Source organism: Ambystoma mexicanum, chromosome 6q (assembly GCF_040938575.1).
Source record: "Ambystoma mexicanum isolate Mex_15411 chromosome 6q, UKY_AmexF1_1, whole genome shotgun sequence".
In the NCBI taxonomy this organism is placed as follows: Eukaryota; Metazoa; Chordata; class Amphibia; order Caudata; family Ambystomatidae; genus Ambystoma; species Ambystoma mexicanum.
In genome coordinates this window covers 251,696,762-251,724,128 of record NC_090937.1, presented here as the reverse complement: position 1 = coordinate 251,724,128, position 27,367 = coordinate 251,696,762, and the positions used below count along the sequence as shown (strand labels likewise).

At 47.6% G+C, this 27,367-nt stretch overlaps 1 protein-coding gene across 2 annotated transcripts in view; it reads right to left on the bottom strand.

Moving 5' to 3' along the window:
• The window catches only part of TRMT10A (tRNA methyltransferase 10A), a 477,951-nt gene that overhangs the window by 196,605 nt on the left and 253,979 nt on the right, over nucleotides 1-27,367 (bottom strand). For both annotated transcript variants that reach the window (XM_069630723.1, XM_069630724.1), the window contains exon 5: nucleotides 10,570-10,719. In XM_069630723.1, coding sequence (XP_069486824.1) covers nucleotides 10,570-10,719 — 150 coding nt within the window. The remainder of the gene's footprint in view (nucleotides 1-10,569; nucleotides 10,720-27,367) is intronic.

The following is a 27,367-nucleotide window of genomic DNA, read 5'->3' as shown; positions in this document are numbered from 1 at the left end:
AGAGCCCAGATGTAAAAGAGCGTACCAGAGTACCATCAATCTACATACTAGCTTCAGAGCCTCTCTGAACCCCTGCAGCAGTGGCGGGAGAGGGCAGATGTCATGCTATGTGGGGGCAGACTGATGCAAACCTTTCTGATGCAAGATGTGGGTTAAAGAGCCAAGACATTTGGTTCTCCATAGATGGCAGAGTATTCCCCACATCTGTCACAAGGGTTTTATATACGATGGTCATAGGAATAATTACAGAGTTATTACATTAATTTCGTGGAAGGGTCCTCAAGGTGCAGCAAATTATACGCAAAAAGCATGAATTTATCGCGAGGCTGAACATAAGAGGCTGAATATAAATGAATGCCATCATCTTTCGAAGATATTAAGACTAATGAAGAAAGACTGGGACCCCAATTGATGGGTCATTTTCAGGAAAATTGTTTTTTAACACTAATAAAGCATTTAATTTTGAATGCTAGGCTATCTTACTATTTAACTGTAGGAGCCCAATTCACATAAAAAGTGGAATAATGCGCAAAGTATGCCTACAACCAGTTGCAAAATCCTCTTTGTAGTCATTTCACAAAACATTTCTTTGTCTCAGTTCAGAAACTTTGCATAGCACAAATTGCCCATTAAAATGTGCAGCAGCAAAAAAAGCACACTTTGGCTGCAGACTCCAGTAACCAGGTCAGCAGAGAACGTTTTATTTATTTCTGCATTTGAAGTGTTAAATAACCATGTAAAAAGTGTCCATATGTTAAGAATACTTTTTAAAAATACAAGTTGTTTTTTTCTCCTTTTTTTCCCCACTGTAATTCCTGCCTTCCGCCATGTTAAACAAGCATTGGCAATGCCAATCATTTTGGCGTTTACTGATGTTCTTTGCATGTTGCATTTATAGGCACGTGGGTGCAAGGATGAGAGTGGAACGTTTTAAAGGAGGATGCGAAAAGGGGTGCAGAATGCGAAGGGGATTAGAGCAAGGGAAGAGGCCATTGATAGAGGGTGCCATTGATGAGCAAGAGGAAATATGAGCAAGAATGGGTCAGAGTGAGAGGATAAGCAATAACGAGTGTGTGTGGGAGGTAGGATGAGAGGGGGTAGAGTGGGGTAAGGAGTGGGGGGAATAAAGGGTGTAGGGTGGGTAGAGCCAGAGAGAGGGGGGTGCGGTGCATGGTGGGGGTAAAGAGAGAAGAGGTAGAATTGAGTAGAGATAGAGGGGTAGGATGGATGGTGGTACAAAGAGGGGGGCGGTTTTTTGCATGGAATTCTTGGAACGTGAAATAAAAAAGAAGCCCAGAATTGAAAGAGGAATAAAAGTGGACTGGGTGGCCTTCTCGCTTGGGAGCTCTGTGTAGTTTTAAATTCACAAAAGTGAGACTGCTGAGCTAGGACTGAGGAATACTTTTTTAAAACGTTTGTTAAGCGGATGGAAAACGTGTCAGTGTGTGGGAGTGGTGAATGTGCTTGTTGGTCCAGCTCCGCCCACCTTCCCCTGCCCCCTCTCAGAGCTCTGATGCTGCTGGCAGCAGTTTCTGGTCTCCTTCCCGTGCTTCTTTGAACCCCTTTCTTGTATGTTGCAGTTGTGTTTTGGCAATATTTTGGTGGCTACACCACCAAAATGTGCCAAAACCAAAAACGGCACTGGGTGGCTTTCACAGGCATGGACTTTGGAATCTTGAGTCCTGCGATGTGCTCCGATGCCCCAGTGGAGGTCTTGCCCGTATAACATCAAGGGTGTATAAACCCTGTAATTTATACTGAAAAGAAATCATAGGCAAAAAAAAATTATTTGACGAAATTTGTTTCCACTTTTTGTTCTGAATATTCTGGTAGAACAGATCCAGAAAACAATCTTGCGTTCCAAAAAATGTTACCAAACTCTAATCTCGATACAGAAACCACGCCTCCCAAGAAATTAACTCGACCTGCACTTATTGGCCACATCAGAATAACCACGTTGATATAAATGGCCTTTTCTAGCAATGGGTTACTTGGCTATTCTAAATCCACTCCTACCACAGTTTGACAGTTGATTTGTTCAATTATTTTCACGCCGAATTAACGGGCTGGCTTTATTAAGTGCATTTAGAGACTATTGCTGGGGAGAGGCTGGTTTTGAGGTTTTGAAACGATTCCGTTTGGGACACAAGAAAAGTAATGTTATTCAGTTATCAAATGGGGAACTGTTACCCGGGATCAGGCTTCAGGAAATAACACACACAACCGGAGGAGTGAAAACAGAACCTTCTTTATTTCTGTTCTAACGGTAACTGGCGCGAAGCGCGCTTTCCCTCAACCCCCCTCCCCCAACTCCATATCATCAATCCCGCCCCTTAGTGGGTGGGGCAGTACGTGACGATACGGTGGCCGGTAACACCACCCCCTGACAAATGTTCAAACGTCGGACTAACATTCTTTGACCAGTCGTGCTGGTCTCTTAATTACCCGCTGTGGTCTCTCATGGCGGGCTTCTGCTACTTCTTCATTTTGGGCGTCCTCGCCGTGTTCTGTTCTGCTAGCGTCTTCCCCAGGCGGGATCCACTGGTCATCTCGTGGGTCCCATGGCTCTGGGGTGTTGGGTCTCGGGGGAGACTCGCTTTCTTCTCTTTTGAGGTAGTGTTTGAATTGTTGACATTTCCTCGTGATGGCCTTGTCATGGTCTTGGGCTGTCACCATTGTCCCTTTTATTGCTGTGACTCTCATGGGGCTCGGGGCAAACCGTGGGTCTGTCTTTCGTATCATCGGTTGTTGTACCAGGACCTCGTCTCCTATCTGAAAGTCTCTTGGCGTTGCTTTGCGCCTTGTGTCAGTGTCCTGCTTTGCCCTTTCTTTCACTTCTGCATCTCGTTGAATTAATTCAGTATCCACAGTCTCTGTGATTGCCGGGTTTCGTAGGATACGGGTGTGTACCTCGTACCGGACAAAGAATTCTGCCAGTGTTTTGTTCGTGGCCTTGTTTGGAGAATTTCGGTAGTCTCTGAGGAGTCGGCACAGTGCCTGGTCTGAGTTTATTGCTTCAATGCGGGCTCTCTGGATTGTCTTCTTTCCAGAGGAAAGCGAAGCCATGAATCGCTCCGCATTCCATTTGCTTGCGGGTGACGAGCTGTGATTTTCATGTGTTTGAAACCTAAGTGTTTTGCCAGCGCTGCAAATTCATGTCCGCAGAAGGGTGGTCCGCTGTTGGACTTGATTATTCTGGGGATGCCCCGTTCACTGAGTACTTCATCTAATACTGCAGCCACTTGAGGAAAAGCTGTGGTGGTTAATTTTTTTCAATATAGGGAATCACGAATACTGATTAGGAGGAGATATTCACCCGGATCTGTGGGTCCGTAAAAGTCTATGGCCACTCTTTCCCAAGGGTGGTCTGGTATTTGAGTGTGTTGTAGAGGAGCAGGAGGTTCAGTGATCGACGTGCAATGGCAGGCATGACAGTTCCTTATCCATTCGTCCACTGCCGCGTCCAGGAATGGAAACCAGACATGACATTGCAGTTGTTTTTTTGTGTTTTCGGCCCCCCGGTATCCTTCATGTGCAGTACGGACAACATCTTTCCTCAGAGCGGCTGGGAGGACGATCATATTCTTGAAGGCGGATTACCCACTGCTCTATTCTCGGAGGCATCTTGGTGTGTGGATTGCCGAATAGTGAGAGTAATGCCTGTTGGTCTGTTATCAGGGTGAATTTATTTCCAATTAGGAAGTTGTGAAAATGTTCACATGCCCAGACTGCGGCTAGGCTTTCTTTTTCGGCCTGAGAGTAGGCCGCTTCTGAGGTGGACAATGCTCTGCTTGCGTATGCTACCACATGCCTGGGGTTGACATCTGCTCCACTTGTCTGTGCTAGGATTGCTCCCAGGCCGACTGGACTGGCGTCCACCATTACTTCCGTGTGCCAGGCCGGGTTAAAATATGCAAGGCAGTGGGCATTGTTTGATGGCATTGAATGCACGTTGGCACGCTGGTGATCAGTCGAATGTCGCTTCTTTTTGTAGACGTTTCCTGAGTGGTTATCTGAGTGATGCGTAGTGTGGTATGTATCTCGTGCAATATCCGGCCATGCCTAGGAAGGAGCGGACGTCAGCTGCCTGTTGTGGTTCTTTGAGTTTTGTAATGGCGTCCACTTTCTCGGGGTCGGGCATCATCCCCTCGCTTGAAAAGATGTGGCCGAAAAATTTGAGCCTGGACTTGCTGAAACGGCATTTGTCGATGTTGAGTATGAGGCCAGTGGCTTGTACTGCCTCGCAGGTGGCAAGGAGGGCAGCGTCGTGAGCTTCCTTTGACGAGCCGAAGATTAGGATGTCGTCACTGTAGTTTAACGCTCCTGGGATTAGCCTGATAATTTGTCGCACTGCCTCCTGGAAAATTTCAGCAGCAGATGAGAAGCCAAAATTAAGTCGCCGGTATCTGAACAACCCGTCGTGAGTTGCAAAGGTTGTTATTGCTCTGGAGTCTGGGTGCAATTCCAGTTGGTGGTATCCCTGTATTAGATCGAGTTTGGAGAACATGCAGGCATTATTCAATTGTACTATCATGTCCTCGATACATGGGCCTGATTGCCTTTCGCGTTGGATGGCGGTGTGTTAGCTCCTCTCATATCGACATATATGCGTAGCCTGCCCCCTTCTTTGGGCACGATGACAAGGGGAGAGACCCATGGTGTTGGTCCCGTCGTTGGCTCGATAATTAGTTCTCGTGAAACCGCTTCCTGGAGGTGAAATCCAACTCTCCTTGGGTGTTGTGGCACGGGTCTCACTGTGGGGTCTATGTGAAGCTTGATTGGTGGACCTTTGAGTTTTCCTAGTCCATTGTACAGATTCGGGAAGTTTTGCACAATCTCTGCTTTTGTGATGAGGTTTTGGGATTGCCCGTAGAGAATCGTCCCAACCTTTTCCTTAGACTCTTGTCGGATCATGGTCGAGGTGATGGTGTCTTCCGCTCTCACGTGGATCTCGATCAGGCCTAGCTGGGAGGCAGTGCTGTAACTGAGGAGGCAACAGCCTCTGGTGAGGGATCAAATAACGTGGATGGTGGTGTCCACTTGACGTCCATTTAGGAGAAAGCAGCGTGTAAAGTGTCCAATAGTCTGTAGAGGCATTGCTGCTCCCCACTGGAAGATTATGGAGTGTGAAGGCTCAAGCGCTGGTGGGTTTGGGATTCTCGAGTAATCTTGTTGACCCGTAATGTTGACGGTGGCGCCTGAGTCTACCATGAAGTGGAACAGGCAGTTTTCCATCTTGATTGGTATTTTCCGGGCTTCTCTGCCTTCTTCACTGTCAAACACGAGGTTGACATACTTGTCTTGGTTATGTGGGTCGTAGTATACGTTGTATGCAATTGTGGGATCGTGGTAGTATGCGTCCTCACCATATCCTTCCGGTGGATTGTCATATTCGTCTGTGAAGTATTGTTGTTGGTCTGCGTAGTCAGGCATTTGTGGGTATTCTTGATCTTGATATTCATCAACGGCTCTCATATTGCCGTTGATTCTGTTGGTCGTACCTCTGTGGTCCATATTGGGGGAAGGGTGGGCGGAATGGCATCCTGACCGGATCTTGGGGTCGTATTGTGGGGAATAGTTTCCCTTTTCTACATACTGTTTGAAAGTGTCCTTCTCTTCCACAGTTCGTGCAACTTTGTGATAGTGCTGGGCAGGATCCTAAGTGTGGAAATGCCATGCCACAACGGTAGCATCGTCTTTGTTGATGTGGTACTTGGGGGGCTTGTTGTCTGTATGGGTGTGGCCCTTAATCACTCTGGCGAGGCGGCTGGACGCCGGCTATGAGTTCAGTAGTGTCTCGTTTAGGGTTGCTGGTTCCGGTCATGGACACGGCTTGGGCGTCAACTCTCTAAAAAATGTGCGCAAGCTCAATGACTTCAGGGATGGTGAGGGGTTTCTTCAACAACTGCTTCTTGAGTGCAGGCGATAGGCAGCCTTCTATGACTCTAAGGCGTATTGCTTCATCAAGGGAGAATGCGTCAAATTGGCAGTGGGCGCCTTTTACTCTTAGGTGAGTTATATATTCATCCACCGTCTCTTGCCGTTTCTGAAAGCACTGGTTAAAAAGATATCGCTCGTAATCGCAATTAGGTTCGATTATGAGCAGTTTGTCAAGGGCTTTGATTAATGCTGCAAAATCATTTTGTTCAGCTGCTGGAATGGTTTTAACGATAGTCTTGATCTCCCCCCCACCAAATTAAGGAAGATGTCTCATTATTATTATTATTATTATTATTAATAATAATAATTTCGCATTTATATAGCGCTACGAACCCTCAGGTATCTAAGCGCTGCGTATTATTACCCACGGTGTGTGGTGCTCATTTATCGACCTCGGAAGGATGAAAGGCTGAGTTTGGCCCTGCCGGGGTTCGAACCTGCGTTAGCAAGCTCTGCACGGATATCAAAGTGAGCGCTCTACTCGCTGTGCCACTTGACCGGCTCACTTATACGGGGAGAGTCGCTGTCCCCTGAACCCCTCACAAAATGCTGAAAGTCTTCCATCCACTCAGTCCACCTCGGCCCTTTTGTGACTTGTGGTGTCATGGTGAACGGTGGTGGCATCTGTAGCTGAATAGATTTAGCTGAGAAGGCTGGCTGGGGCGATGCTGAATTGCTCATCCTGAGGGGACAGTGTGCTTTTTTTGGTGCTGACCGTTGGCGATAGGATGTGGGTGTCACCACTGGGGCGTAGGAGGGCCCCAATTTTGATTTATTAGTCGAATATGACAAGGCAACAAAATGTCGGTGTGTCAGTGAGGCAGATTTTTAGAGGATTCTGTGTGTCTGTTGGTGAGACCACGTGGTCAGAATTATGACCAGGCGTAGTCTTTTGGGCTTAATCCACTTTCTTAGGACAAATGTTCTCTGATGGTTGGGTTTTGAAATAAACACAGCACGTGTGACTGAGGGGACGGGGGGGTCCGCTCACCGTTGTCTGCACACGTTCCTGAAGATGAATGCCTCAGGTTTCATGGGCGTGGTCAGCAGGGCTGCGTGGGTGGCGCGGGCCACTGGAGCTCCGGAGCAGGCTCGGCGCGTGACATCGCACCAAGGCCCAGAGGGTGCGCAAGGCGGGATCGCCGGCACTGTCAGGGGAAGGGGAAGGAGGAGGAGGAGGACTGCCTGGGCCAGAGTGTTCGCGCGGCGGGATCGCTGGTGATGACAGGAGGAGGAGGAGGAGGAGGCGTGGCGGCTACCAGAGGCCAGGATGTACAGCGGACCGCCGGCAAGGAGGACTCTGGTGTGTGTGTGTTGGACAGTCCTCGTCGCAAGTGTTGCCTGGGATCAGGCTGGAGGAAATAACACACACACAACCTGAAGAGTGAAAACAGAACCTTCTTTATTTCGGTTCCAACGGTAACTTGTTTGAAGCGCGCTTTCCCTCAACTCCCCCCCCCTTCCAACTCCACGTCATCAATCCAGCCCCTTAGTGGGCGGGGCAGTACGTGACGATACGGTGGCCGGTAACAGGAACCACTATGCAGCAGACCAGAACCACCAAGAGTCAATCGTTTTGTGCAGAGAACAATTAGGCGCTTGCTTTCAATCACTTGGGCCGCAGTGGAGAAGTTGTCTCACCTTTCTGCATCTATGAAAGATAGGTTATCAAAGGCATTATTCACACTGATTGAGAAGAGATGTAGGTGAGGAGGGTCGACACTTTTTTCTTCATTGCTATTTTTAAGTCTAGACAATGCGTTGCGATAGATTGATTAATGGCACTTCCACAGTGGATGACACGCATAAAACCAATAGCTCAGATTACAAACAGTGTTTGGCCAAAATACCAAGGCTGTGGTAAAACGCATTCCCTCTGCATCCCTGCCGATTGCTCGACTCACATGGGGGCTACAGACAAGCACGGTACACAGAAACATGTTTTTTTATTAGCCCTAAAATGTGTGCTCGGATTGAAAGCACTTGCGCCTGACCACCCCGCTGCGGTATTTATGTATCCGACTGAGCTCAGCCCGAGTCGGCCCAGACAGGTGAGATTAGACTTCGGGCCCATTCAGTGTTTGGTCTCCCTGCCCAGACTTTATGCCAAATATAGCTGGGCTTTTTTGGTGGAAAGGGCGAGGTAGTCTATGGAAATGAGTTTCTACTGGTAACACAGACAAATACGCGTCAATGATTAATCCTTTCCAGTCCACTCTTTCCCAATGTTGAAAATATATGATCAAATATATTTAAAATGTATTGGCATTTCATAATTGCAAATATGATCTTGAATCCATTCCCGATCACTAACTAATATGGCCGCACTTAATCAAGTTGGACTACATTTATTTTTGTTTTGTGTATTATGTTTCATCTGCGAAATGTCTTTATAGCGCAGAGCTGCTGATTAAATAAGCTTATATGCGTGGTTAGGCAATTGCTTCTTGGCGCTTTCTCGCCTGCTTTTGAAGAGCAGAGTACACAGCTTCCTGCAACGGGTCTGAATAAGCAATTCAATTAACCTTTCTTCCAATTGTGCAGCTCGCGCCTCCTCTTTTTGTTGTAGAGGGTGGGGCGCGTCACTTGTGTGAAGTGTAATTTCCCCCTTTTCATTCTGTGGCTCGTGCCAGTCTGATCCACGTCTGTTTTTGCTTCGACCCGGTCGTATGCGTTTGGAGATACATGTGGCACACTTTCTTCACCACAGCTGTGAGATGGGGTAGGAGACAGGAGAGGGTTACTTTTGTTCCCCACACAAATTCCCAAATATAGTAGCCCTTTATGAGGGCTAGTAAAATCCCAATTAAAGTCCATTGTTGAACAGTAAGACCCGAGTGTGCGCGTTCCATGGTCATAAGAGGGGTGCATGGCACACTACCACCACCCGCACATGCACGCCCGCTCAACATTTGTCTACTCTGGTGGCTCCCTCCTCCAGAACAAAACTCACTAACAGCATCTCAGGATCTCTGATTCCACTACAGAGCTATGGAGCCGACCGGGTACCTTTACCTGACTGCAAAAGGGCAGACCAGCATTAAACCCGCGGCACAGCCTGCTAGATAACAATTGCAGCCATTTAAGGGAGTGGTGGAAATATGTTCCAAAAGCATGGACACAAACGTCGGAGAAACGAGGCACTCGAGAATTCCCACACAGGTTCAGAGCAGAGGGACAATCACGAAACAAGAATTAAACAAAGCTAGAAACGCACAAATAAGGCACATTAATGGGTAATCAGAATAATCAGGTGAACTTTAAAAGGCCCTATGAGCTGCAGATGACTACAAAATCCAGACTGCTTACTAGTGGGCACAAGACAGAGAATGAGCGAGAATGGGAAAGGCAGAGCCCCAGCAAAAACACTGAAAACCTGGGCTGTATATCAAACTGATAACTAATTCGGGCTATATATGGGTATGTTGCAGCTCACGGATCCTTGTTGTGGCGTTCAACTATTTCAACTCCTGTCAGACTGCTGCTACTCCAAGGAGTGGCCGTAAGAGGGCTAGGCAAAGCAGACCAAACAGAGATCACTGCTGCAGACTTTAAACATAGTCTGTCAGGAGTTCATCTGACAAAAAGCATTGGTGCATACAAATGAAAATCTAACGGGCATCTAGTTAAGTGCAGTAATTTTGCTCCTTCTTCAGTAGCATGCACAGCTCCCCGGCAACAGCAGCAGCCCGGCAGACATGAGCGAGAGGGTGAAAGCCCAGCTAGTGAATCAGCCATTTCATAGCCAAGCATTGGCAAGTTACCATGCCAATGCCATTCACTGCTCCCGAACTCCCCTTTCTTTTTACATTTGCAGTACCAATGTTTTAGCAATTAGGTGTCTTACGCCACCAAAGCGCCAAAACCAAAAAAGGGCAACTTGCCCCAAGTAAAAATGCGATAAACTGTTTTGATCCCTTTTTTGTTAATCAAACTTTTTATGAGCTCCTAACACATGTGTTTCCCTTACTTGCAATGTCTGAGTGTGGCAACTAGACTTGCAAATCCTATTAAGGGTTTGCAAATAGGAATTAATCAGTTTATTGGCTGCTTCTAGGAAACCCTGTTAGCACCCAGCTTTATAACTGGGCACGGATAAAATTTGCATGTGTAGTGTAATCGATTCCCGAGTTTCTTGATGTACTTTTCCATTGGAAATAGTGCACTTCTTGCAGATATTTCATTTTTTGTGTTGAAAGATCATGCAGGCGCAACAAGTTGAGTTAATCAGTGCCAACATTTATGACACAGAGACCAAAAAAGGCAGGACCTGCTTAGAACTGCTAGTGCGATCAATGGTTGATCAAGAGGCAGATAAAACAGACTACAATTAAAAGCCATTAAGCCGATCAAATACAGGAATGGACCAAATGGAACTACAACGTTAAACATACACATTATAATGAAATAAAATGCAAATGATAATGCAATCAAAGGAATGAAATGTAATGGAATGAGTGAGAAAAGGGACAAAAGGGGGCCAGAAATAAAGATAATGAAAGAATAAAGTTCATCATCAAAGGTGGAGGAGTATCATGAGAAAATAAGCAGGGGGTGGAGAAGGTATACTTTGAGAAAAAGAGGATGTCTTTTTTGGCACCATGAGACCGCTCTATGAACAAAATGTACCTTGTGGTGGTTGTGATCAACTAGACCTCCAATCACATAAGCCTTTGTATCGTCCAGTTCCTCAAGTACGTCAGGGGAGTCGGAAGTAAGGTATATCAGATCCTCAGGCTTTGCCAGTTCCATGTAGTGCTCCGCTTTGATATGGATGTCCTTCAAAAAATTAACAGGAACAAAAGTCAGAAAACAACAATCGCTAACAAAAACATAATACAGAGGTTGATTTTTTAAAAGCATATTTCAATCAATGAGAATTTGCAATTTTATACGTTTATTTTTGACATTTGTGGGATTCAACCATATGAGAATCTAATGGCGCCTATTGGAAGGTACTGTTCCAGCTAGTCAAATTACTGATCACTTACACTCAGAGGAAGGAAATATGTTCAAGGAATGCAGAGTTAAGATGGTGTGCTCATATAGAGAAGTATACTTTATTTTATTTCAGTTTTCACCATTAACAGCAGATAAAATACAACACAGTTGAAAAATATAAAAATAAGGTCATTCAAATGTACAAAAAAGGCTCATATGCAGAGAGCGATAATGCATCAGTGTAGTCAACAGTACAGTAGCTATCAGTATAGCATTGTTCAATCAATGCAGTTATTACATCGAACAACTAAAACAATAACACAAACTTTTAATACATAAACCGGCTTAAGCACAATAGGAGGGTTGAATTATTCTTTTGTAAGCAGGCACCCCGTTCCGGACACTGCGAAACTACCAAATGTGGAGCATCACAACTGGGTTTTGGGGGGTTCTGAAAAGGTGATGTTCGGTGTATCTGAAATTCAGTACAAAAATAAATGAACGACTGCGCGGTTCAATGTGACTTATCATCTGACGGGTGGAACATGGTAAAAACAAGCAATTTCCAGGAAGCAAAGGTTTCGGCAAGACCTTCCTCGTGGGAATATAGTGACCTGGCCCACGCTCTTGTTTTGGCTTCGCATCAGGTGTCAAAGTCATGAAACCATAATTTAAACTGAGGGCCTTTTTTTGGGGAGTGGCTAGGCGACACACCATGTGGTCGTGTTTCCCTTGAGCTCCACACTGTAGAGCTCAAGCCATGCGTTTTCTCCTGTTAATAGGAGGATTTTCGCCCTAAGTCTTTCCTAAAATGAAAATGATATGCAGCCCAGACATCCGACGAAGTTATGAAGCTTAAATTCCTCGGAAGACGCAGTTTCAAGCGAAAATAGCTGCCGGCAGGGAAGAGGAAAATGGCGGCAAGCGCCATTTCGGGTGGTCTCTGAGAGGAGGATCCTTTGATTGGGACGGGGCTCTGCGGGGGTCCCGGCGGCTGAGCAGATAAGGGAGACCGGTGGTTGGCGGAGAGCCCCACTGAAATAGCGGGACCAGACGGAGATCGGAGCATCGGCTGATCGGCCGAAGTATCCCCGGAGAGGAGGAGGAGGAGGAGGAGCGGTGTCGGGGACGAGACTGGCCGGGCCGTGCGCTGGGCGGAGGAAGGACCCTGCTTCCAGCACAGGGAGAACATTGCAGGGAAGGTGAGGTCCCGCAGGGCCTGGCGGCAGAGCGTCGTGCCCCTGTGAGAAGCTCGCTGCAGGATGGGATGTGATTGTGGAGCGGTGCATCCCTGGGAGCAGCGGAGGGGCTCTGGGTCTCGTCAGGCAGCGGAGTAGAGGTGGGTCGCTGCGGCGCTGCTGGGCTTGTGGGCTAGCGGGCGCCTGGATCTGGCGCTGCGCAGACTTCACATCGGCACGTCTAAAGGTTCCGGGGCTGGAGGGAATCCACCCGTCGCATCGAGGATAGCGAGACGGGGAGAAAGGAGGAAGACCCGTGTGGCCTCGCTGATCTTGGGGATTCATAGCGAGGAGGCTCCCCGCCGTCATATCCAATACGATTAGGAGGAGAGGAGAGGAGACCTCCACGGCCTCTCCAGCCCGGGCTCCCGTGCAGCACCGGCCTCTTGAAGAGAAGAGCGGGGGCTCCCTCCTGTAGCCCAAACTTGGCGGTTTGGTGGGGGAACCAAGAAGGCCTACAAAGATCCCGGAGAGGCCACCCGCAAAGAGGGGAGTCGCCCCATGAGCAAAAACAAAGAGCATGTATAGCCTGAACCTCGTTTAGAACCGGGCCTCGAGGCACGAGGTGTGTGCAGAGCGGGGATTGGGGCAGGGGACTACGGGAAGCCTCAGCAGCAAGAGCAGAGTCGGGAGGAGAGACATGGGGAGCACATGGTTTTACTACATAGCCAGAATCTCCTCCTGTTGGTAAAGAGCTCAACAATAATATAGGAAGCGCAGCGAATTCCTGCATGCCTCACCTTCTGGGTGCTGCGGGTGGCTCCGGGAAGCCAGGCAAGCGTCACCGGCAGTCCCGGCAAGGGACGCCCAAATCTGCAGACCAAAGGACAACATCTGGCATCCAGGCATACCCAACGCCTCAACCCGAGGACCCTCCTTGTGCAAACTTCATCGCGGCCGAAATCCCCCCGGCCTCGGCCACGGATCCGCCCGTAAATATGTCAGTTTCCAGGGAAGGACTTGGAGGGGATGTTTAAATCTTTTAAACAGGACATTACCCAGGAAATCAAGAAGGAAATAAAGACCTCTAAAGATTCCTTGGCTCTATCTCTTGCAGACCTCACTGCCCATCTTGGAGGATTGGAATCCAGGGTTAACGACCTAGAGAACGTTACATGTGTTCAATCCCACGACAGCGGGGCCTTGGCGGGAAGGGTGAAGGCCATTGAGGAGCACCTCGAGGACATATGGGCAAAACAGGCCAATTTAGAAAACAGGTCCGAGACGAAACAATGTGCGCATCCGTGGGGTCCCCAGGAAGATTACCGACCGAGACCTGGCTGAATATGTTGAGACGCTGTTGTTAGGGAGAATTCTCTGTTTAGGCTGAATTTCCCTACCTAGTGAGTCCCCCAGCAGCTTTGCTGGATTTCTGGGGTTTAATTTTTTTCTCCTGCCAAGAGTGAGACTCTTTTACCCTCACTCTTGGACATGTTGAAGTGTGTTTTCTTGGTTAAACCTTGTGTTGAATGGGCTATGGGGTCTCTTACTCCATAGGGCCTCATGTATTTTTGTGATGTGGGTCACACAGCACCCTCCGTGCCGTGACCCAGGGGTGTCCTAGGGACTCCCCAACATAGACTCCATACCCTGGGACTGACTACTGTCTCCCAGGGCATGTAAAGTCACCAAAGACTTTGCTAGTCTTGAATCCTGAACAGAACCAGTACAAACCATCATATTGTGGACGTACTGGCTGGGGCAATTCGATTGCCCCAGGGTCTGTTAGTCGAGGGGGCACGTCTCCGTCCCCCCTGATCGAGTTTTGGCTGGTGGCAGTGGAAACTACTTTTTATATTCGACCGCGAATATTTCCCTATGGGATTTCCCATTGTTTTAGGCTAACACATTTAATTATTTATTTACGGTAGCCTTAAACATACCGCCGGTTTATATATTTATTTTTATAACTCCGGTTGGGACTTTTTGCCAAAACTTGATTCTAAAATGGCGTTGGTGTTCGCCTCTGTAACTCTGACCCAAAGTGGAGCCCTTTGTTCCACTTTTGGCGGGCTTCTCCACAGAAGCCCTCCAAAGTGGTGCCACTCTGTCTGGGGTACTTAGGAGGGGTGGAGGGGGATTTAGGCACCCTGGACTGAGTTACCTTGGTAACTCAAGTCGCACTCCGTCCTGATTGGCCCAAGTGGTGAGCCGCCCGGCTCACCACTTAGCATGGTTGAGTGACAGCTAGGCTGGGTGAATGGGGGTTTGCTGCATAAAAGCAGGGCTTTGGGGACTGGGACTTCAGAAGTCGCCACAGGACCAAGAATCCGACGAGGGAAGAGCTGAGCCGACCTGCTTCGACGACACCACCCGGTGGAGCCCTGCTGAACCGTCTCACCACTTTTTCCCGACGACCGAGGAGAACTCTTAACGGAGTGGCTCCTTCCCTTGACTGGTGGGGACAACCAGTTTTCGCCTTCTTTCCGTTCTTTGAGGTATCTCGTGGCCGCCTTGCCTGTGCCAAGCACCCCGGCAACCGGAATACCACACTTTACCCCCATACCGCGAAAGTCGGTACCAACCCTTTAACCGGAGGACTCCGCGGCTGGTTTCTTCCCGGGCAGTGCAACGACCCTCTTCTTCTGCTCTTCAGCGAGAACTTCTTCTCCCCTGACCGACGTCGAGCCCTGCTGCCACTGCCTGGAACAACTGCCACCGCTGGAGGATCCTTTCCGCTTAAGGTACTGTGTTCTGCCTGGCTTCCCTTGCTACCGACTGTACGGGGTAGATTTAGTCCCCGGCTTTCGAACCTGGGAGTGCCTGGGACACTTTGGCTAAACTTTCTGAGCCACTCTAACCTCTTTTTGACTCTTTGCAAGACTTTGAATCTCTAACTAACAGTGTGATCTTGGGCACATTTTCGCTCCGGCTACTCTAAGAGTGGGCCCTGCCTAGTGACTTTTGCTCACCTGTGACTTTATTCTTCTTTAAGCCTATTGCAAGTGCTCTGGACCTTAGAGTGGTGTGTCTAACCCATTTCTGTTTTTTCTCTCCCTTTCTTGGAAACTACTAGAGTGTCATCTAACGTTAAGCACTCACCTCTGTTTTAATTAAGTGGTGTTTACTTAGAGTTGTCTAGATAGGAGAAAGGATTGAATCTACTTTCATTATAACTGTGTTGAAGTGCTTTTACTATATTTTTGCTAGAGTGTTTTTAACTTATGTGTATTTTAAATAAATAACTATATACTTTTGAAACCAAGCTCTGGTCAGTGTTTGCTTGTGCTATTGTGTTTTGGTACATATTGTGTATACTTTACATACTGCCTAACTCTTCTTGAGAGAAGTCTGACTGCTCAGCCACAGCTACCAGGTAAATCTGGGTGGTACAGACTGCTACCAAAGGGGTTTACTGCTCTACCTGTAGTCTTAAATCTTTTGCAGTGTTCCCCAAGGGAACTGCACAGGTTTCTGCCTAACACTGGTGTACAGCGGTGGGATTTGTATTGAGTATACATTTTATTGTGCTTTAGATACCTTAGTGCAACTAACCACAAAGCTTAGCACTGAAAAAGTAAAACCTCTAACATGTCAGTTATAGAAAGCTATAGTCAAGAGTCCCTTGCAGCCAAAACTGCTGATTGTTTAAGAGTGCTCTGTAAACATAAGGATCTCCTGACTAAGGGCAAGAAAATGGAGCTGATTGAAAGATTGTTAGCTAACCAAAGTCTGGGTGATGGTTCAGAGGAACCTACCACTCCAGCGACTGTAGATGACAGTGTTGAAGTTAACATGGAGCAAAATGTTGATGTTTCTGAGGAAGAGTCAGAAGAGGAGGGTGAGGCTGTTGTAACTGTCCCCCCTAGGCCTCTGCCTGCTCTACCTGCTGTACCTACTGGACCTTTACCAGGTCCCACATTTAGTCCTCAGTACTTTGAACTAGAGAAAATGAAGCTAGAATTGGAGTATAAGAAACTTAATGCTCAAACTGACAAAGAACTAAGGCTAAGGGAAATGGAGCTCAAGTATGACTTAGAAATGAAGAAATTATCTGTTGAGAATGTTTCTCTCTCTGGCTCCTCTAGAAGTTCCAGTCCTAAAAGACCCCGGATGCCTAAAGAATTGGTTGGTATGTATGAGCCTAAGTTGGATGTGTTGGATTGGTTGTCTCTGTTTGAATATAATCATGGGCTCCAGAACATCACAGGAAATGACTTACTCACCTGGTTGTTCTCTAGGCTTCCCCCTGTTGCAACTGATGTAGTAATGGAGATGGGGGAGGAGGATAGGAAGGACTATGAATGTGTGAAACTAGCTTTGATAGCTAGGTTTGGGAAGACCCCTTCCCAGTATCTTAAGAGGTTTAGGAGCCTCAAAAAGCATGATGGTACCCCTTGGGCTACCTGGGTGAGTGAATGTTTGAAAAACTTAGAGGGATGGATTAAGGGTTACAAGGTGAACACTTATGAAGGTATGAAGAATTTGTTTATGTTGGAGACTATTTATGATGCCTGCTCTCCTGAGCTCAGACAACACTTGGCTGATTCCAAGGAATTGGATTCCCGGAAGCTAGCTAAGGCTGCTGACTTGTGGGTTGCCAACAGGGCCACTCACAAGGATTCTGGGGTAACTCAGAAGAAGGATGGGGAGAAACAGCCAAAAAAAGACTCCAAAGAGAATTCTAATAATTCCTATCCCAAAGAGGGCCCCAAACCACAAAATAACCAGGGTAAGCCACATGGGAAACCTAGTCAGGCTACTGTACCTTCTGGCCACAAGCCAGAAGGAGGTCAGAACAAGCCACCCTTCCAGAGAGCATTTGGACAATGCTATGTCTGTCAGGGTACTGACCATATCAAAGGAGATCCCAAGTGCAAGGGTAAACCTGCAGGGATCAGCACAGTCTCCTTAGCCTTCACTCCTGAGGATGAAGTACAGATGGCTAGTGCCCACTTTGAGCTCTTTGCTGAAGAACCCTTGGGTCTTCAAGCAACTGTAAACTTAGAGCCTATGGGTCTGGTTAGTCCCCAGAATAGGGTTGTGTATAACTCCCTACCTGTTAACTCTAAGGTGTATTATGTGGACAGTGTTCTTGTCAATGGCCAGGATACTCCTGCCAGGAGAGACACTGGGGCCAGCAGAACAGTAGTGGATGAAAGCTTCTTTCAACCTGAGGATGTGGCCAAAGCACCCAAAGGTCCCACTAAGATGTCTGGAGGCCCTGTCCAAATGGTTCCTATTCTACCAGCCCTCATTCAGTGTAACAACATGACAGTGAGGATCCCTGTCAGTGTTCAGACTGAGGTACCTGGGAAGGTCCTGTTGGGGAATGACCTACGAACTCTAGGAGTAGTGTCACATACCCCCAGGCCTCCCAGTATGGAGAAGCAGAACTTAACCAAATTGGCTAGACAGGCTACCTTGAAGGACCCTTCTAAGCCTGTGGGACCCTCTACTGAGAACCCCACTACAAGCCCTGGTGTTAGTAAGTTGACCTCTAACCCAGGCACATTTCAGGATAGTATGCTAGGAACATGGGCGCCCCAACCAAGCTCCATCATTGTTCCCCTAGTCTCAGAGTCTCTGACTCCCCCTGCTTCTGAGGAAGAGGTGGATAGACCAACTAGGCCCCTATCTGGACCTGAGAGAACTGGTAATTCTCAGTGCTGGTGGAAAACCAGAAAAGAAAAGTCTAAGGCCAAAAACCTTCAGACTGTTGGACCTTCTACTGAAGACCCCAACTCAAATCCTAATATTAGGGGGGAAACTCCTAAAATAGGTAAGGGTAGATCTAAGAGGAAGGGGAAGCAGGTACATTGCCTAACCCCAACCCCTCCAACCAAGAGGCCTAAGACCCAACCTGCTCCCACAAGAGAGGTGGTGAGGAACCTTGGAGGCCCCTCTAGATCTAGGGGAATCCTTTATAAGGACCCCTTCAAAAAGCCTAACATAGGTTCAGAAGTTGTACCAACTTCTGAGGGACTGGTCAACCAGATCCCCTATAACAAAAAGACTGATGTTCCTCAAAGGGTTTGTAGGTCCTTTAGCTTGCAAAAGAAAACCTTTGAGTCCTCCCTTAAGCATAGGTCAAGGTGTCACCATCAAAATGCTGATGGACTCTCTAGGATGTATATCATCGACTAGAGGTATGAGGTTCATCCAGGAGTGGATTAAATCCTCCTGTCCCTTAGTCTGGGGGGGGCGAGTGTTAGGGAGAATTCTCTGTTTAGGCTGAATTTCCCTACCTAGTGAGTCCCCCAGCAGCTTTGCTGGATTTCTGGGGTTTAATTTTTTTCTCCTGCCAAGAGTGAGACTCTTTTACCCTCACTCTTGGACATGTTGAAGTGTGTTTTCTTGGTTAAACCTTGTGTTGAATGGGCTATGGGGTCTCTTACTCCATAGGGCCTCATGTATTTTTGTGATGTGGGTCACACAGCACCCTCCGTGCCGTGACCCAGGGGTGTCCTAGGGACTCCCCAACATAGACTCCATACCCTGGGACTGACTACTGTCTCCCAGGGCATGTAAAGTCACCAAAGACTTTGCTAGTCTTGAATCCTGAACAGAACCAGTACAAACCATCATATTGTGGACGTACTGGCTGGGGCAATTCGATTGCCCCAGGGTCTGTTAGTCGAGGGGGCACGTCTCCGTCCCCCCTGATCGAGTTTTGGCTGGTGGCAGTGGAAACTACTTTTTATATTCGACCGCGAATATTTCCCTATGGGATTTCCCATTGTTTTAGGCTAACACATTTAATTATTTATTTACGGTAGCCTTAAACATACCGCCGGTTTATATATTTATTTTTATAACTCCGGTTGGGACTTTTTGCCAAAACTTGATTCTAAAATGGCGTTGGTGTTCGCCTCTGTAACTCTGACCCAAAGTGGAGCCCTTTGTTCCACTTTTGGCGGGCTTCTCCACAGAAGCCCTCCAAAGTGGTGCCACTCTGTCTGGGGTACTTAGGAGGGGTGGAGGGGGATTTAGGCACCCTGGACTGAGTTACCTTGGTAACTCAAGTCGCACTCCGTCCTGATTGGCCCAAGTGGTGAGCCGCCCGGCTCACCACTTAGCATGGTTGAGTGACAGCTAGGCTGGGTGAATGGGGGTTTGCTGCATAAAAGCAGGGCTTTGGGGACTGGGACTTCAGAAGTCGCCACAGGACCAAGAATCCGACGAGGGAAGAGCTGAGCCGACCTGCTTCGACGACACCACCCGGTGGAGCCCTGCTGAACCGTCTCACCACTTTTTCCCGACGACCGAGGAGAACTCTTAACGGAGTGGCTCCTTCCCTTGACTGGTGGGGACAACCAGTTTTCGCCTTCTTTCCGTTCTTTGAGGTATCTCGTGGCCGCCTTGCCTGTGCCAAGCACCCCGGCAACCGGAATACCACACTTTACCCCCATACCGCGAAAGTCGGTACCAACCCTTTAACCGGAGGACTCCGCGGCTGGTTTCTTCCCGGGCAGTGCAACGACCCTCTTCTTCTGCTCTTCAGCGAGAACTTCTTCTCCCCTGACCGACGTCGAGCCCTGCTGCCACTGCCTGGAACAACTGCCACCGCTGGAGGATCCTTTCCGCTTAAGGTACTGTGTTCTGCCTGGCTTCCCTTGCTACCGACTGTACGGGGTAGATTTAGTCCCCGGCTTTCGAACCTGGGAGTGCCTGGGACACTTTGGCTAAACTTTCTGAGCCACTCTAACCTCTTTTTGACTCTTTGCAAGACTTTGAATCTCTAACTAACAGTGTGATCTTGGGCACATTTTCGCTCCGGCTACTCTAAGAGTGGGCCCTGCCTAGTGACTTTTGCTCACCTGTGACTTTATTCTTCTTTAAGCCTATTGCAAGTGCTCTGGACCTTAGAGTGGTGTGTCTAACCCATTTCTGTTTTTTCTCTCCCTTTCTTGGAAACTACTAGAGTGTCATCTAACGTTAAGCACTCACCTCTGTTTTAATTAAGTGGTGTTTACTTAGAGTTGTCTAGATAGGAGAAAGGATTGAATCTACTTTCATTATAACTGTGTTGAAGTGCTTTTACTATATTTTTGCTAGAGTGTTTTTAACTTATGTGTATTTTAAATAAATAACTATATACTTTTGAAACCAAGCTCTGGTCAGTGTTTGCTTGTGCTATTGTGTTTTGGTACATATTGTGTATACTTTACATACTGCCTAACTCTTCTTGAGAGAAGTCTGACTGCTCAGCCACAGCTACCAGGTAAATCTGGGTGGTACAGACTGCTACCAAAGGGGTTTACTGCTCTACCTGTAGTCTTAAATCTTTTGCAGTGTTCCCCAAGGGAACTGCACAGGTTTCTGCCTAACAGCTGTTCAGGGCCCTCTTGGAACTACCTCCAAACGAAGATTTAAAACTAGACAGAACCCATCGAGTGTACTCCTCAGGACAAATGAAGAATAATCTAACCCCGCACGTGCTCACCCGGGTACACTTCTACCGCTAAAAAGACGATATTATGGCAGCAGCTAGGGGTTCAAGCTCTTTTGAGGGAAGTAATGTACTTATGTGGCATCATTGAGTTCTATCTTAATTTTTTCTTTTTTGAGTTTTTGTTGTACACCTCTACCTTGCACCTGGTAGGAGGAGGCTATGTTTTACCTCACTGCAGCCTGTATCCCTATTGCACCGCAATGTTTGTTCTTAAAAGGTATCCTGATTCTGAGCTGGTTGGGAGAGCCAGATTGAAGTCCAAACCCGAGCGATCTTACAATGGCAACCCCTAGCTATAATTTCATCTCGCTCAATGTGCAGGGTCTGAACTCCCCCTTGAAACGCAAGGCACTCCTTCATCGATTTAAATCCTTAGACACTTCTTTCCTGTTCCTTCAAGAGACCCATTTATTACCGGTTGATGAGTTTCGGCTAAATGATAGACTCTATCCCACCAAATTTGGGCTGAAGAAACGAGGGGTTGCCATTCTGGTGCGCAAGGGGATCTCCTTTAAGACGCAGGGAGTAGTACGAGATGAGGAGGGAAGGTTCCTATTGGTCAATGCCATACTAGATGGCCGTAAGGTTACATTGGTCTCCATTTACGCCCCGAATACTAACCAAAGCCAATTTTTCATGAAGTTATCAAAAGCTCTGTACGATCATGCAGAAGGGGAAATGATACTAGGAGGGGATTTTAATGCAGTAATCAACCCCCTAATGGACAAAACGCTACCACCAACAGCAAATGATGGGAACAACTTCAGGGCTCTCACCTCACTGCTGAGTGATCATTCCTTGATTGAGGTATGGAGATACTGCCATCAGGAAGAGAGCAATTATACATATTACTCGGCAGTTCATGGGGGATTTTCGAGGTTAGATATGTTTTTTATTTCCGACTCCCTTATTCAAGATGTGCTGGAAGTGGACATAATCCCTGAAGCATTAGCAGACCACTCCCCGGTATTGTTGTCCATAACTCCTCCCCGAAGTGTCCCCTCCACAAAACCTCCCTGGAGGCTAAACGACTTTCTGTTAGATGGCCCTTTGATCTGCGCCCACATTAGAGAGACCATAGAGCTATACTACAGGGAGAATGACACAGGGGACGTAGGTTGGGGAACGATCTGGGAAGCAAGCAAAGCGGTACACAGAGGTCGTTTAATAGAACAAGCAGCACAACACGGGAGAGCAAGGAGATCATTGCGGGAGCAGTTAGAATGGGAGGTTCTCAGGATGGAAGGAGTTCTCAAGGTAAAACCCTCCCGACGCGTATTACGTGACCTGAGGGCAGCAAAAAAAGCACTCGAAGCGCATCATATGGGGAAGGCGGCCTACAGCATGATGCGCACCAAACAATTCTTTTATACAAAAGGAAACAAAGCTAATAAATTATTGGCGGCCAAACTGGGTACACAGACTAAACAAAACAGAATAGATTTCCTGCGAGATAAATCAGGCATTTTTTAAAGAACATGCGACCCCACACAAAGGGGATTTACAGTCCGTTAGAGAGTTTATATCCAACGCGAACCTCCCACAACTATCACAATCCTCACTAGACTCCTTGGAAGCCCCAATATCGCTGGAGGAGGTGGATGTCGCCATCAAAGCCCTTTACATTGGTAAGGCCCCGGGCCTGGACGGGTTCACAAACACATTTTATAAAACCTTTGCAAAAGAACTCTCCCCTCGCCTCACAAGACTATTCAACACCATATGGGAAACGGGTTCTGTCACACACTCTATGGCTGAATCAAACACTACCTTACTTCTAAAACCCGAAAAAGACCCAGCGGATTGCACTTCCTATCGACCCATGGCCTTGCTCAATACTGATGCCAAGCTGTTTAGTAAAATTATTGCCTGACGCTTGGGAGAGGTGTTACCGGCATTAATAGACAGAGACCAGACGGGCTTTATTCAGGGCCGAGCGGCCCAAGACAACATTCGAAGAGCAATAGACTTAATAGCGTTAGCTCTCTCCATACCAGGGCCCTTTCTTTGTTATCTTTAGATGCCCACCGGGCCTTCGACAGCTTGTCTTGGGACTACTTACAACTGGTCCTGAAAGGTTTTGGTTTCGGCCCTCAATTCTTGAAATTAGTTCTAGCCAATTCCCAGATCCCCTCCACCCAAGTTCGAGTCAATGCCCATTGGACACCACAGATACCCCTCGGCAGAGGGACTAAGCAGGGGTGCCCGCTTTCACCTTTGGTTTTTGCGCTAGCAATGGAGCCATTAGCCCAACATATTCGCCTGCATTCCGACATTCAAGGGTTCACGTTGGGAGATCAAAATCACAAGGTAGCGCTATATGTGGACGACGTGCTCTGCTTTTTGAGAGAGGCTCGAACCTCGCTCCCCCGCTCATGAGCTTGCTCGACAGTTTTGCGCAGATTTCGGGTTTCACAATAAATAAAGCCAAATCTAAAGGCCTGAATCTGTCTGAAACTCCTGAGTTGCTAAATGAGATACAAAACACTTTCCTCCTTAGTTGGGTAACTCTAAAATAACATACCTTGGGGTATACCTGACTCCTACATACTCGGGACTGGCAAGAGCCAATATTCCACCGCTGATAAAATATGCGAAAGAATCGCTATTAAAATGGGGCCCCAAGAGATCTCATGGCTGGGGCACGTAACAGCAGTCAAAATGACCTTACTACCCCGGCTCCATTATGCATTCCAGGCTCTCCCGGTACATATCTCGGAGCGAGACTTGCAAGATTTGCAGAGGAGATTTGTAGATTCATTTGGCAATGGAAAACCCCTAAAATCCAGCGTAAGATCCTCGTTAGAAGTAGGCAGCTTGGGGGTTTAGGGCTCCCATCTATTGTAAGATATTACCGAGCAACTCAAATTGCCCCGATCTTGAGCTGGGCCTTTCAAGAGGACTCCCCCAAATGGCGGGACATAGAACAACTGATCTCCGGGGCTCATCTCTCCCACCTCCCCTTCCTTCCGCAGGAGACTTGGGCCTCACGGAAGCCCCTTCTCCCAACTACGAACTCCACTCTTAGATGTTGGGATAGGCAGAATACCATAAGGGGGATCCCTGAGGGCGTAGGCCCTTGTAGTATTTACCATTCTGACAGAAGCTGCCTGATCTGTATGGGACATGCCTGATCATTGTATGGTGGGTAGCATTGGAACACTTGGAACTCAAGTGTTGATAAAGTTCTAGAAGGAAGCTCTGCAATTGAAACATAACTGTCCAGCTCCCGAGGTTATAAGTTGTCTTCCTCCTCCATTCCTATATACTTATATCACTATATTATTATTATTGTATCATTTGATCCAATAAATATATTTAACCACATAACTGCTTCCCGCATTCATATTACGTACCGCGGCCTACTTCAAGTGGCGACGAGGATGGGATTCGGTGAGCTTACGCAGCATCGAGATGCACGGAGCTGCTCCGCTCATGCCCGAGCGTAGAAGCAGCCCTGTCTCAACGCTCCTGAAGGTAACGCTTGGCAGCTCCAGTGCGGCACATGAAGATTGTGATGTTCGGTGATACGATCACTGAGTCGCTGCAGCGTTGAGTGTAACGTACTCTGTTTACATTGACTGCGGAGTTCGCGCATGCGCACAACGCGCGTATACAGGAAAATCTCCTTGCAATTTATCTTGAGAGAAAGGCAAACACCAATTTAGCTCCAATTTGGCTTATTAAAGGAAGTAAAGAAATAGGAAAGAATTTGGTTAGTGTTAGAAAGAAAATCAGAGAAACACAAAAAAGAAACAAGGTTAATTACGATAAGAAAGTACGTAACAACAAGTATGATATGTGTAAAGCTGTTGGTAAGTTTGTTAAAGTGTTACTGCCTCCTGCTCTAAGAAAAGGACCATGCAAATGGTCCAATCCTATCAGGGTAATAGAAGCGTTTCGCAATGCTGTCAGGACAGAGGACAATAGAATATGGAATGTAGAAAGAATTTGGATGTGTGAAAGTGTTGAGGGTAACAGGAAAGAAGTGAAAGATGTAGACCAGGATACAGTTAAAAATGTTAAGATGGCTAGAAATTCAAACAATAGTGCTAAAAGTAAAGTAGATAGTACTGTTGAGAAGATATATAATGGTAAATCTGAGCAGTTCAATCTTTCCTTGCCAAGAACATCCAGACATGGAGCATGTATGTCCCGATCTGGCAGATCATATCGACTACCGAAGAAGATGGAGGACTATGTGGAGTTCAAATGAACCAGCTGGAATGAGTGCTACAGCAGTTGTACATAGTTTGTGAATAGTGCTAAAGGAATAAGTGTGTTCCATAGCAGTTGTACATAGTTTGGAAATTATAAAAGGAATATGTTTTGTTAGAACAATATAAAAGGAGGGAGATGTGTAGTATTTACCATTCTGACAGAAGCTGCCTGATCTGTATGGGACATGCCTGATCATTGTATGGTGGGTAGCATTGGAACACTTGGAACTCAAGTGTTGATAAAGTTCTAGAAGGAAGCTCTGCAATTGAAACATAACTGTCCAGCTCCCGAGGTTATAAGTTGTCTTCCTCCTCCATTCCTATATACTTATATCACTATATTATTATTATTGTATCATTTGATCCAATAAATATATTTAACCACATAACTGCTTCCCGCATTCATATTACGTACCGCGGCCTACTTCAGCCCTCTAACCCCAATTACGCAGAACCCAACTTTCACCCCAGGGCTCCACCCTAATTCATACCAAAAATGGACAAGAACAGGGATCTTAAGACTGCAGGAGCTTTATGCAGATAATAACCCCTTGACGTTTACCCAATGTAAAGAGAAGTTTAGCCTCCGAGAATCCAAAAGATTTAGATATATACAACTCAGACATTGGATCACCAACCCTATCGCTAAAAAGGCTGCCATCAGACCTCCCACAGGCCTAGAAATAACGATTGCAGAAGGGCAACGGACACAAAGTGGCTACGTGCTATCGCCTCTTAGAAAATGTCCCAGAGGAAGAAAAACTTTCATATATGTTGGTCTGGGAGAGGGAGCTGGGGAGAGAGATAGCTCCAGAATCATGGCAGAGAATCTGGGAAAGAGCCCATAGGTCCTCTAGATGTACAACTATCAGGGAATGCGCATTTAAAATATGTTATTGATGGTACTTCACGCCGCAGAGGCTACACACAATGAATGTGGATTACCCTGATGTGTGTTGGCATGGTTGTGGGGAAAGGGGAGACTTAGGGCATTTGTGGTGGTATTGTCCAATTATTCAATCCTTTTGGCTGGAGGTCAGGTCTAAAATCAAGGACATTTGTGGAATCCTTCTCCCCATGGACCCATTAGTGATGGTGTTGGGCGACACACCAGAGGATGGATCATACCCGCAATCGGGTCCCAGAGCGAGATTAGTTACGCAGCTATTGATGGCGGCCCGCCTTACCCGGGCGCGATTTTGGAAAGAAATGGAGAGCCCCCACATCACACACTGGTGGGTTAAGGTTTGGGAGCTTCTGGGAATAGAGAGGTTAACGGCCGCATTGGAAAACCAGACGAGTAAATTCCAGAAGGAACAAGTTACTTACCTGTAACTGTTGTTCTCCAGCATGGGTCTGGCATGGATTCACATGCTCATGAATATTCCCCGTCGTCAGGCTGGGAATCCTCGGTAAAGAAAAAACCAGTATCAGTTTCGTTTCTGATCTGTCTTTCGTAGTAGTAACCAATCACTGATCTCTGCGTCATACTGACCACAGCCAATGACTGCCCTCTACCTAAGCCCCGCCTCTGGCAGCCATCTTCAGATTTGGTAGCACGTGAAGTGGCAGTATGACCAAGTGAAGAGCCGCAGAGGGGTAGGCGGGAGGGTTCGCATGTGAATCCATGCCAGACCCATGCTGGAGAACAACAGTTACAGGTAAGTAACTTGTTCCTTCTCCAGCATGGGGTCTGGCATGGATTCACATGCTCATGAATAAAGAATACATAGCAGTACACACATGCACAACCACGGGAGGTGGCAAAGGCTCAACATTAAGCATTACATCAAACTCAACATTAAGCAAATCTTACCTCCTCACCAGGCTCACCTTAGGCGAACAGGTTGCGCAGCACTGCTTGGCCGACCCTGGACTCCTCCCTGGAATCCCGATCGACGCAGTAGAATTTCGTGAAGGTGTGCGTCGACCTCCGCGTAGCAGCCCTGCAGATGTCCAGCAAGGGCACACCAGATAGGAACGCCGTGGTAGCTGCGATCGCTCTGGTGGAATGGGCTCTCGGACGGCCAGGCAGCGGTCGGTTTGCCAACCGATGACAGTACATGATACAGCCGGAGAGCCATCTGGAAATGGAAGCCTTCGAGAGAGCCTTCCCCTGATTGACAGGTCCAAAGTTCACAAAGAGTTGTGACGTCTTCCGAAAACACTTCGTGCGGTCCACGTAGAACTTCAGCGCTCTAGCCACATCCAGCGAGTGCAAAGTCCTTTCAGCCGGCGACGAAGGCGACGGGAAGAAGACAGGCAACACCAAGGGTTCGTTGAGGTGGAAGTCCGACGGCACCTTGGGCATGAAGGAGGGGTGCGTCCTGAGCACTACCCTCGTGTCGTGAAAAGTCAAGTACGGGGCCTTGCAGGAAAGGGTCTGGATCTCTCCCACCCGTCGTGCGGAGGTGATGGCCACAAGAAACGCTGTTTTCCACGACAAGAACTTCAACGGAGCCGAGTGCAGAGGCTCGAACGGAGGTCCCATGAGCTTGGTCAGCACCACGTTGAGCTCCCACGCCGGGGCCGCAGCCTTCACCGGCGGGAACGATCTGAACAGTCCCTTCATGAACTCTTTCACCAGACGATGAGACCACAAGGACGTCCGTCCCGTGGTTCTGGTGTATCGG